Source organism: Ranitomeya imitator, chromosome 8 (assembly GCF_032444005.1).
Source record: "Ranitomeya imitator isolate aRanImi1 chromosome 8, aRanImi1.pri, whole genome shotgun sequence".
Lineage (NCBI taxonomy): Eukaryota > Metazoa > Chordata > Amphibia > Anura > Dendrobatidae > Ranitomeya > Ranitomeya imitator.
In genome coordinates this window covers 16,098,947-16,111,696 of record NC_091289.1, presented here as the reverse complement: position 1 = coordinate 16,111,696, position 12,750 = coordinate 16,098,947, and the positions used below count along the sequence as shown (strand labels likewise).

The following is a 12,750-nucleotide window of genomic DNA, read 5'->3' as shown; positions in this document are numbered from 1 at the left end:
CACATTTTATCACTGAAAAAAAAAAATGGGAAAAAAACTTCCCAAGTGCAATGAAATGGTGAACAAAAACCCCAGACAGAATTCCACCATTGTTTTTTGAGGTTTTGCTTTTACTGCATTAAATGTATGGTAGAAAATGACTTGGAAATATGATTCTCCAGGTCAGTACAAATACGCTGACACTTTTATAATCTGTATATAACTTGTATTTTTTTTACAAATATTTAAATAATCTAAAAAACTTTAATTTAAAAAATTGTTTTTTTGTATCTGATTTCTAAGACCCGTAACTTATCTATTTTTTCAGCCAAGCAATATGCGGCCTTGTTTTTATTGCAGGGCGATCTGATGCATACCATTTTGGGGCACATACTATGTTTCGATTGCTCTTTATGGTATTTTTTTGTTAAGGTTAGACTTCATAGGAGGACCAAGGTGCCTGCAACGGGCGCCTTGAGACGGCCTCCAGCTGACTTTACAACCCCTAGGCGTCCCGTGATTGCATTGTTAGGGGGTTGATGGGAGTCAGTATGTACTGAGCAACCAGTTCAATTATATACCACTGTCTGAGATTATCAGCAGCGGAGATCAGAGCAAGCTCAGGTCGCTGCTCTTATAGGAAAATGCTGGCTACGTCACACAGCCAACATCTGCCGCCGAAGGTGCGGGCTCAGTTTGTGAGCCTGCTCTATGCACTGTGCTATTATGTCGAAAAGGGGTAAATCTTGTCTTCTAACTCCCATCCCTGGTTTATGCCTGGTACAGCAGGCAACATGTCCCCCACCACCATGATCCTAGTGCCCACTAGCTGAGATCTATCAGGGAGCTGCATTGTACTGTATGACAAAATGCCCAAAGACATCAATGAACATCCATTTCTTTGGAGGGTACCATGCAGTCCCCCTGCAACCTAAGTAAACCCGATTGTCCATGACCTCACCCCTTTCACAGGTGGGGCATTCACTTACCAGGGCTATCTTGTATCCCATATTATTAGGATATTGGGCATGCAAATATGGAATATTTTACTTCTCCTACAGGCATTTTACACTCATCGGGACAGTAAACGGGAGAAAAAATGTCCTTTCCAGGATCATCCAGAGCCATGTAAGACATATATTCATGTATACATAGCCATGTTGCAATATAGAATTGGCTCCTTAGATATAGATGAATTGTCTGTTCTTTCGATAGTAAAGTGGGATCAGACGACCCATGGTGATCTCTGCCATAGATGAAAAATAAAATGTTAAAAAGTTAATATTCCTGATCCCTGCAGCCGCCACTAGGGGGAGCTCCCTGCATACAGATGTATACAGGCAGCTGTAGCTACACACATGCATTTAGCTCCCTCTAGTGGCAGCTGTCAGATCAGCAGCGGCCCTGGAAGTCGCACTGTTAGCTGTAGACCTATGTACATCGTACGTATATATATATATGTATATAGTCAGGACTTCACACCTATAACGCATTTACCTTCTCTCCAAAAGACATTGAAAAATTACTGCAGGTCTCTGTGAAAGAAGTCCATCACCCCTCCAACACGATGACCGTCAGATTCTCCAGTCCTTGTCCTCTGGTCCCGACGGTGACTTTTTGCAGAAAGCAAAACGGAAGCTGTGTCAGAGAGAACGAGACCATCGTTAAAGAACATGCGAAGGTAACACTCGTATCTGTCATGGCCCGATCTAAGCAGTGGTCAAAATATTCTTTGGGGGCGCAAAATAAAAGATAAAAAATAAATAAAAAAATTAGCACAGATGTCTTTAGGGTCTCTGTATTGGACCACACGTGCCGGTCTGAAGAGGACTTGGCAGCTCGGAATAGGGGGCACTCAGGGGATATGATTTGCTTTAAAGGGCTATTTTAGGGCGCAACTCGGGTTTTGTCAGAATTGTGTAATAATCTATGATTTTCTGTGTCTTGCAGGAATATTACCTGGAGAGCGTGGACAGAGATCACCACCTATGTTTTGAGGTGAACCGGAGTCTTTATATATTTTTGCTTACAGTCTAGCAGCAAGACTAAAATGTTAGTGTATTGAGACAGTCTTACCCATAGATGGCAGTACAGGGCCTTTTTTTTTTACTATGCTGTCCATTTCTGACCACCAGGTGGCAGTGCACAAAATTTCTTCATTTGCCTTTACCATCAAGTCCTTTTATACAATCATTTGGCCACCAGGGGGCAGCACCATATTGTCTAATGGGGTCATAGCTATGGTGGTGCAGTCCTGCAGCTGCTCCAGGGCCCCTCATAGGCACATGGTAGGTAGGATCTCTTACAGATTTTGTATTGAAGCCCTTATAAATGTCTCCATTTTATCCCATTTGTTCACAGTTCTCATCACTGAATCACAGCTACATAAAATGTCCTGATGTTGGAGGTAAGCTAAAAAAAATGTGGGAAACCATACCGCAGTGATGTATGATTACTGTAGCATACGTTACTATGTAGCAGTGTGGGAATCATCCCTTTAAGAGGCCGTGCAGATGCGGTCTGTAATAGGTACAATGCATCGCTATAATGACTTCTCTCCGGATCCGGGCGCTTCTTTCATTCATTATTTCTCTCTCGATTAATTACAGATCGATTCTGGGATATGAAGGCGAAGATTGAGCTTTATTACGTGCTGCTCACAATCTCCTCCGATATTGCAGCGTCGTTCAGTGCAGCCGTGTGTCGCAAAAACCCACAAACTGGAGGCTGTGACCTGAAATCCAAAGTCTATAATGTGTCCACGGTGAGCGGCCAAATCAGGGATCTATAATGTAGGTGCCCAATGCACAGCAACTGCCCGGTGTATCACATAGGAGAGGAGGCCGGTGTATCACACAGGAGAGGAGGCCGGTGTATCACACAGGAGAGGTGACCGGTGTATCACATAGGAGAGGAGGCCGGTGTATCACACAGGAGAGGAGACCGGTGTATCACATAGGAGAGGAGGCCGGTGTATCACATAGGAGAGGAGGCCGGTGTATCACATAGGAGAGGTGACCGGTGTATCACATAGGAGAGGAGGCCGGTGTATCACATAGGAGAGGAGGCCGGTGTATCACACAGGAGAGGAGGCCGGTGTATCACACAGGAGAGGAGGCCGGTGTATCACATAGGAGAGGAGGCCGGTGTATCACATAGGAGAGGAGGCCGGTGTATCACATAGGAGAGGTGACCGGTGTATCACATAGGAGAGGAGGCCGGTGTATCACACAGGAGAGGAGGCCGGTGTATCACACAGGAGAGGAGGCCGGTGTATCACATAGGAGAGGAGGCCGGTGTATCACATAGGAGAGGAGACCGGTGTATCACACAGGAGAGGAGGCCGGTGTATCACACAGGAGAGGAGACCGGTGTATCACACAGAAGAGGAGGCCGGTGTATCACATAGGAGAGGAGACCGGTGTATCACACAGGAGAGGAGGCCGGTGTATCACATAGGAGAGGAGACCGGTGTATCACATAGGAGAGGAGGCCGGTGTATCACACAGGAGAGGAGGCCGGTGTATCACACAGGAGAGGAGGCCGGTGTATCACACAGGAGAGGAGGCCGGTGTATCACACAGGAGAGGAGGCCGGTGTATCACACAGGAGAGGAGGCCGGTGTATCACATAGGAGAGGCGACCGGTGTATCACATAGGAGAGGAGGCCGGTGTATCACATAGGAGAGGAGGCCGGTGTATCACATAGGAGAGGAGGCCGGTGTATCACATAGGAGAGGAGACCGGTGTATCACACAGGAGAGGAGGCCGGTGTATCACATAGGAGAGGAGGCCGGTGTATCACACAGGAGAGGAGGCCGGTGTATCACACAGGAGAGGAGGCCGGTGTATCACACAGGAGAGGAGGCCGGTGTATCACATAGGAGAGGAGGCCGGTGTATCACATAGGAGAGGAGACCGGTGTATCACACAGGAGAGGAGGCCGGTGTATCACATAGGAGAGGAGACCGGTGTATCACACAGGAGAGGAGGCCGGTGTATCACACAGGAGAGGAGGCCGGTGTATCACACAGGAGAGGAGGCCGGTGTATCACATAGGAGAGGAGGCCGGTGTATCACATAGGAGAGGAGGCCGGTGTATCACACAGGAGAGGAGGCCGGTGTATCACACAGGAGAGGAGACCGGTGTATCACACAGAAGAGGTGACCGGTGTATCACACAGGAGAGGAGGCCGGTGTATCACATAGGAGAGGAGGCCGGTGTATCACATAGGAGAGGAGGCCGGTGTATCACACAGGAGAGGAGGCCGGTGTATCACACAGGAGAGGAGACCGGTGTATCACATAGAAGAGGAGGCCGGTGTATCACATAGGAGAGGAGGCCGGTGTATCACACAGGAGAGGAGACCGGTGTATCACACAGGAGAGGTGACCGGTGTATCACATAGGAGAGGAGGCCGGTGTATCACATAGGAGAGGAGGCCGGTGTATCACATAGGAGAGGAGGCCGGTGTATCACATAGAAGAGGAGGCCGGTGTATCACATAGGAGAGGAGACCGGTGTATCACATAGGAGAGGTGACCGGTGTATCACATAGGAGAGGTGACCGGTGTATCACATAGGAGAGGAGGCCGGTGTATCACATAGGAGAGGAGGCCGGTGTATCACATAGGAGAGGTGACCGGTGTATCACATAGGAGAGGAGGCCGGTGTATCACACAGGAGAGGAGGCCGGTGTATCACATAGGAGAGGTGACCGGTGTATCACATAGGAGAGGTGACCGGTGTATCACATAGGAGAGGAGGCCGGTGTATCACATAGGAGAGGAGGCCGGTGTATCACATAGGAGAGGAGGCCGGTGTATCACATTGGAGAGGTGACCGGTGTATCACACAGGAGAGGTGACCGGTGTATCACATAGGAGAGGAGGCCGGTGTATCACATAGGAGAGGAGGCCGGTGTATCACATAGGAGAGGTGACCGGTGTATCACACAGGAGAGGAGGCCGGTGTATCACATAGGAGAGGAGGCCGGTGTATCACACAGGAGAGGAGGCCGGTGTATCACATAGGAGAGGAGACCGGTGTATCACACAGGAGAGGAGGCCGGTGTATCACATAGGAGAGGAGACCGGTGTATCACACAGGAGAGGAGACCGGTGTATCACACAGGAGAGGAGACCGGTGTATCACACAGGAGAGGAGGCCGGTGTATCACACAGGAGAGGAGGCCGGTGTATCACACAGGAGAGGAGACCGGTGTATCACACAGGAGAGGAGACCGGTGTATCACACAGGAGAGGAGGCAGGTGTATCACACAGGAGAGGAGGCCGGTGTATCACACAGGAGAGGAGGCCGGTGTATCACACAGGAGAGGAGGCCGGTGTATCACACAGGAGAGGAGGCCGGTGTATCACACAGGAGAGGAGGCCGGTGTATCACACAGGAGAGGAGACCGGTGTATCACACAGGAGAGGAGGCCGGTGTATCACACAGGAGAGGAGGCCGGTGTATCACATAGGAGAGGAGGCCGGTGTATCACAGAGGAGAGGAGGCCGGTGTATCACACAGGAGAGGAGGCCGGTGTATCACACAGGAGAGGAGGCCGGTGTATCACACAGGAGAGGAGGCCGGTGTATCACACAGGAGAGGAGGCCGGTGTATCACATAGGAGAGGAGGCCGGTGTATCACATAGGAGAGGAGGCCGGTGTATCACACAGGAGAGGAGGCCGGTGTATCACACAGGAGAGGAGGCCGGTGTATCACACAGGAGAGGAGACCGGTGTATCACACAGGAGAGGAGGCCGGTGTATCACACAGGAGAGGAGGCCGGTGTATCACACAGGAGAGGAGGCCGGTGTATCACACAGGAGAGGAGGCCGGTGTATCACACAGGAGAGGAGGCCGGTGTATCACATAGGAGAGGAGACCGGTGTATCACACAGGAGAGGAGACCGGTGTATCACACAGGAGAGGAGGCCGGTGTATCACACAGGAGAGGAGGCCGGTGTATCACATAGGAGAGGAGGCCGGTGTATCACATAGGAGAGGAGGCCGGTGTATCACATAGGAGAGGAGGCCGGTGTATCACACAGGAGAGGAGGCCGGTGTATCACACAGGAGAGGAGGCCGGTGTATCACACAGGAGAGGAGGCCGGTGTATCACACAGGAGAGGAGGCCGGTGTATCACACAGGAGAGGAGGCCGGTGTATCACACAGGAGAGGAGGCCGGTGTATCACACAGGAGAGGAGACCGGTGTATCACACAGGAGAGGAGGCCGGTGTATCACACAGGAGAGGAGGCCGGTGTATCACATAGGAGAGGAGGCCGGTGTATCACACAGGAGAGGAGACCGGTGTATCACATAGGAGAGGTGACCGGTGTATCACATAGGAGAGGAGACCGGTGTATCACACAGGAGAGGAGGCCGGTGTATCACACAGGAGAGGAGGCCGGTGTATCACACAGGAGAGGAGGCCGGTGTATCACACAGGAGAGGAGGCCGGTGTATCACACAGGAGAGGAGGCCGGTGTATCACATAGGAGAGGTGACCTGTGTATCACATAGGAGAGGAGGCCGGTGTATCACATAGGAGAGGAGGCCGGTGTATCACACAGGAGAGGAGGCCGGTGTATCACATAGGAGAGGTGACCTGTGTATCACATAGGAGAGGAGGCCGGTGTATCACATAGGAGAGGAGGCCGGTGTATCACATAGGAGAGGTGACTTGTGTACCACACTGGGCAGGTGACCGGTATATTACGCTGATATTCAAAGAGACTATTTTCTTTTCAGCACTATAAATTTGGATCGGATGATCTGCAGCTATCGCTCCCTTGGCCCGGCATTGGAGATTGTATCAAGGTAGGAAATTTCTATGTTTGTTTGCCCAGAACTGGGGAATCAAGGCTGCTTTCTTCTATGTACAGCGCTACACCTGTCCAGTGGTTGGGTTTGGTATTGCAGCAACATTTCTATGAAAATGAGTAGAACTGAACTGCAATACCATTCACATCCTATTATTATTATTATTTATATAGCACCATTGATTCCATGGTGCTGTACATGAGAAGGGGTTACATACAAGTTACAGATATCACTTACGGTAAGCAAACTAACAATGACAGACTGGTACAGAGGGGCGAGGACCCTGCCCTTGCGGTCTTACATTCTACACGGGGGGGGGCATCATTTTTGGCGTAAAGCAGCCATGTTTTTCTGATCTTGCATAACCCCAGTTAAGAAATATCTGGGACTGTCAATCTTAGGAGCCCCCTTTACACAGGAGCCGTACACATGTAGGACGCTGGTGCTTGTGCACCGGGTCTATATCCGCTTTGCGTTTGCGTTACCAGCTGACATTGATCTCGTGATCGGAGTTTTCTTCATTTCTTCTGATCATTCAAAGGTTCTGGTGGATTGTACCACGTGTTACCCAGACACCCGATCCTAAGTTGGGCAATGACTGTACAAGCAATGCTCTCATTATTTTGTGCAGGGGCTGATAAAGGTGTGATAATGGGATAAAACACTGAGCGTAAAGGCGACACCAGAGGAAGCGTCCGAATGGCGCCTTAATCTCGGCTACAGTCATTTCTTCACATTCTTTGTAATCCTCTGACGCTGGACTTTTCCTCGTAGGTTTGGCGCTCCGATGTCCGTCATTCACATCAGTATCTCCTCTGCTCATTTGACTGTAAGTATCTACATCGCTGTATTCTCCCCAGCATGCTGAGACTTGTAGTTCCCTGCATTTTCACAACTTTAGTGTCACGGAGCTACCGCGACAGAGAGGTTCCAGAGAACCGCAGCGCTCTGGGCCTCGTTCACACACAGTGAACAGAAGCTCTTCACCTATATTCTGACCTGGCTGCTTTGTGCCAGCAGTGTAGGAGTTAACCTTATTGCTGAGTTGCTGAGAGCTGGGTCTCTCTCAGCTGAAGTGGATTTTGTAATCTGATCCTCTATATAGACCCAGTCCTGACTTCAGCTATTGTCAGTGATCAGTTCTACTGCCTGGCTTGGAGGTTGAAGGAGCGTAGTGTTGGTGGTTTATTTACAGAGATTGGTGTCTGCGGTTTTGGTTGCATGTAAAACCTGTTTTCCTTCCTAGTTTATTCCTTCTCTTCCCCTCTCTGTGTTTCCTCTGTGGTTGTGTGAGCATTTGGTGAGTTTGAGACTTTTAGTTACCCTGTCTGTATACCCTGTTTAATTGTCGTATTTATACACTGGTGCAGTCCACCTCCTTTGGGGGGAGAGGGGGCCACTGATAGGGCCTGCACAGGAGACAGGGATACGCTGGTGGCTCGGGCCTCCTAACCATCATAGGTAACCCCGAGATAAGGGAAAGTGATAGGGATAGGTGCGGGTCCCAGTACGCCATCCTGCCTCTTTAACGACGCTTACGGCGTGACATTTAGTATAAAAATATGCAGTAATTCCGCCATTTTTATTTGTGTTTTGTGTTTATGGTGTTCAATATACAGTAAAAAAAAGACATTATATAGATCTCCAGGTCAGTGTGATTACGGCGAAAACAAACATTTATGTGTGTTTTTATATTTGAGATATATATATTATTAACTTTGTAAAAAATAAAAAATATGGTTTGTGTTGCCATTTTCTAAAACTTCATCAATTTTTTTCCTTTTTATATTGATCTGTAGTTATTATTGATACAATTTTGGGATACCTACAATGTTTTGATAACTTTTTATTCCATTTTTTGAGAATTGCAATTCTGCAATTTTTTTAAAATTTATTTTAAGTGCATTTGACTTTTAACGTGAGAGATAAATAATTTTATTTCTTGAAAAATCAGACTTTTGCACACGCAGCAATACTAAATACTTATTTTGATCACATTTCTTATTTTTTTAAAAACTTATATATATTTTTTTAAATTACTTTTCACTTTCTTTTTTTAATCCCCCATTTTCAATGCCCTTCGGGGACTTGAACCTCCAATCGTTTGGTTCATTGTGAATGACGCAGCGCCATTCATTGTGTAGTGGCCGTGAATGGTACTGCGGGCTCTCTCCCATACTAGTGAATATACAGATAGGTCACTACTAGTATCAGAAAACCCCGTATACAAACTTATTAGATAATTGCATAGCTAGCAATTCCATATTATATCTCTTTTATCATGACAACTCAAAATTAACGCTTGTGTAATAAGTCTTAAGGAATTGCTGGTTGAGCGATTGCCTGATACATCGGTGTAGGGTCATCCACGGTGCACACTGGTAACTTTCTCGTCACCCGTTCTTTGGTCTCTCTCCCCCCCAGTCTCTCACAACCACCTGGGCCTTCTTGCTCTTGTCGCGTCGCTGGCGATATTCACGATGATTCTCATCATCTACACAAGTTGTCGGAGGATGTGGAAGATATTTACAGGTGAGAAAAAGAAAATCTCCCCTTCAATCAATCCAATCGACGCCACTGAACACAGCACAGTTACAGGGCATGGTCTGAGTACGGTATAGCGGTATTATTTCAGCACTTTTATGCATTTGGTGTTTGGTACTTATTTTTTCGGCACCATCTGGCCACATGTACAGTTGTTTGGCATTGCGTGGTGATGTTATTTTATGCAGTTACTTTATGATAGTGTTTTATTAGGTGGGATATGGCGGTATTATATGGGCAATGTACTGTTTCGATGCTGCATAGTGGTATTATTGTGACACAGTATCACACTTTTATGCAGTTACTTTGTGGCAATGCTTTGTAGGTACAACATGAAATTATTTTAGGGGCAACCTTGTTTGGCACTGTATAGTGACCATTATGGTACTTTTATGTATTTACAGTATGGTACTTATGTATTTACAGTGTGTATTTACACTGTTTTGACAGTACTATATGGCAGTATTTATCAGGCAGTATACAGTAATTGGAGCGGTATTATTATGGAACAGTATGGCACTTTTATGCATTTACTATGAGGCAATGTTTTGCAGGGCTTATATATATATATAATATATATATATATATACATATATATATATATGTGTGTATATATATATATATATATATATATATATATATAGGAAGTGTCATTGTCTGGCACTATATAGTGGTATTATGGCACAGTTTGGCACTTCTGCAGATTTACTGTGATGCTTTGAATCGTCGGGACTATATGGCAGTAATTTTTTGGCACTGTATAGTGGTATTATTATCACACTGAATGCCACTTTTATGCATTTACTTGTTGGAAATCTTTTACACATACTATATAGCAGTATTTTCTGGGAAATGTGACTGTAGAGCACGGTATAGTGCGATTATTATGACACTTATGTGCTTACTTGTTGGGAATGTTGTGCAGATACTGTATACGGTATTTATGTTCAGAAGTATGAGGCTATGTGCCCATGTTCAGGATTGTTCGCCTTTTTTGGGGGGTTTTGCGGCGGTTTTCCGCCGCAAAAATGCTTAAACGCTTACATTAAGCATCCCATTATTAGAATGCATTTTGCAATGTTTGTGCCCATGCCCAACGCATTGCGGAAAAAAACGCAGCATGTTCAATAATTTTGCGGAATATCTGCTGATTTGCCACTATATCATGGTATTGGGATGCTCCAGAAAAAAACGTGAAAAAACACAAAAAAAGCGTGCGGATTTCCTGCGAAAGGAGTCCGGTTTTGATCAGGAAAATTCTGCAAACAATCCTGAACGTGGGCACATAGCCTAATTGTTTGCCACTGTATACTGCCATGATATGCAGCATTATTTCGTACGTACTGTATGGCGCTATTATGTGGGTAATGTAATATTTTGGAATTGTATAGTGGGATTATTATGGCACTTTTATACTTTTCCAGGGCGACAATGTTTTGGAGGTACTATATGGCAGTATATGAAATAATTTGGCACTGTATGGTGGTATTATTTGGCTTCTGTATGGCAATATAATGTGGCCAGTATAGATTATTATTTCTCATCTTGATTTGCCCCATATGAGCGGTTATATTATATTCCCAGGAGCCATAAAAAATTAGTTTTTCTTTCGTAGAACTTATAATACAGGACGTGGACCAGATGGTGGCGCCCGCTGTGGTTGAGGAGCTCTCGGGGGGCACTGGGAGGGTTTCATATCGTGGAGTAAACGAGGGGCACACATAAATGAAGGCTAGTTTTAGTCTATGGATTGGCAGGTGAGCGGCTCTCTAATCATCATTGTTCTTTATCTCCGCACAGCTCCGCTTTGGAGAAGGACCATTTTACTTGTGTATTCCCCCGATTCGGCAGAGTACAAGACCCTCATTTGTGACTTTGCCGATTTCCTGCACGGCATCCTGGGATGCGAGGTCATCTTGGACCTATGGGACATGAACACAGTCAGCCAAATTGGCATGTTGCCCTGGTTTTACCAAAAGAGGAAGCTGGTGAGCGAAAGAAAAGGCAAAGTCATGGTGATATGGACGAGACGAAGCACGACCATGTACGACCAATGGAAAAAACGGCAAATCAACAGCATCGGGTGGAAGGACCCAACTAATCTGTTTGGGGCGGCCATGTCCTGCCTGGAGAAAGACTTAGGGATGCAACAGGGACGTAAAAACCTGAAGCACTACACCATGGTCTACTTTGAAGGACTATGCGAAAGGAAGGATATCCCTGAATGCTTCCTGAAGATCTCCAGGTATCCCTTGTTTAAGGACCTCTATAGACTGGTCAGCCATCTACAAGACACTACTTGCCTCTCTCCTCCTTGCCTGATAAAGGTAGTTGCCAAATACCTCAAGAAAAAGCTCATAAGCTCCGAAAAAAGGAAGGGTTTTCAGCATCACGTGGAACTTTGCAAAAAGAAACTTGGTGAGGATGTCAGCTGATAACGGGAGAGGACAAGTTGGAACCCAAGCACATGAGAAATTGGAATTGTGGTTCTGACTAGTTTGGCGCAGTGGCCCTTTAAGCTTCAGAATATGCAACATAAGCTCCGCCCCTTTTTAATGGTCCCGTCCTGGAGTGATCGGATCGATCTGGTTGCTGATTAATTGATCTGATTACTGATTGACTCGATCTGGTCACTTATTGTTCAGAGATCTGGTTGCTTTGGACCTTTGGATCTTGTATAGACTTTTAAGCTGGAATTTTGATGTGATCCTCGAAAAAAAAAAAATTCTGTAAATGGAGCCGCCTGAGTGTCTATCGATGACTCTTAATGAAAGATTCACTTTTGGATTTTTCCCAGTCTGATTTTTTTTTCAAGATCAGCTGCGCTTAAAGTATTAGATGCTTCTTCAAGAAAAAAAATAAAAAAAATTCCGCCCAAACCAACGGTGGCTGGCTTAAAGGAAAACTCCACTTTTCTATGATATGTAGATATTTAGTTTTTTTCTGTATAGAAGGAATTTGGAGTTTTTCTTTTCCTGCAATTTTTTTTCCCCCCTGAGGCTTTCTGTGCAGCCTCCTGATTGTACGGTACCGCCCGCTGTTAATAAAATACTCACCCGGCTCCCTCGCAGCTTCCTCTCAGCGCTAGCTTCTCCTGTATGAGCGGTCACGTGGTGCCGCCGATTACAGTCATGAATATGCGGCTCCACCTCCCATAGGGGTGGAGCCGCATATTCATGACTGTAATGGGCGGCACCACGTGACCGCTCATACTGGAGAAGGTGCGGCGCGGAGAGAACGCTTCGAGGGAGCCGGGTGAGTATTTTAGTAACAGCGGGCGGGCGCACAGGGGGTGGGAGGGGGGAGGGGACAGGGATCTTTATTTTAAACACGAAAAAAAAAAAAAAAAAGGATTTTTCATATCTTCTCTCCAGCGAACGCTGCTGGAGAGAA

At 46.7% G+C, this 12,750-nt stretch overlaps 1 protein-coding gene across 1 annotated transcript in view; it reads left to right on the top strand.

Annotated features, from left to right (window-relative positions):
• Positions 1-12,480, top strand: part of IL17RE (interleukin 17 receptor E) — a 49,693-nt gene extending 37,213 nt beyond the window's left edge. The window contains exons 8-16 of the mRNA XM_069736404.1: positions 1,041-1,107; positions 1,491-1,660; positions 1,930-1,977; positions 2,341-2,386; positions 2,589-2,743; positions 6,742-6,810; positions 7,588-7,642; positions 9,238-9,345; positions 11,158-12,480. Of these exons, the coding sequence (XP_069592505.1) occupies positions 1,041-1,107; positions 1,491-1,660; positions 1,930-1,977; positions 2,341-2,386; positions 2,589-2,743; positions 6,742-6,810; positions 7,588-7,642; positions 9,238-9,345; positions 11,158-11,792 (1,353 nt within the window). The 3' untranslated portion in view covers positions 11,793-12,480. The remainder of the gene's footprint in view (positions 1-1,040; positions 1,108-1,490; positions 1,661-1,929; positions 1,978-2,340; positions 2,387-2,588; positions 2,744-6,741; positions 6,811-7,587; positions 7,643-9,237; positions 9,346-11,157) is intronic.
• Positions 12,481-12,750: the final 270 nt, after the last annotated feature.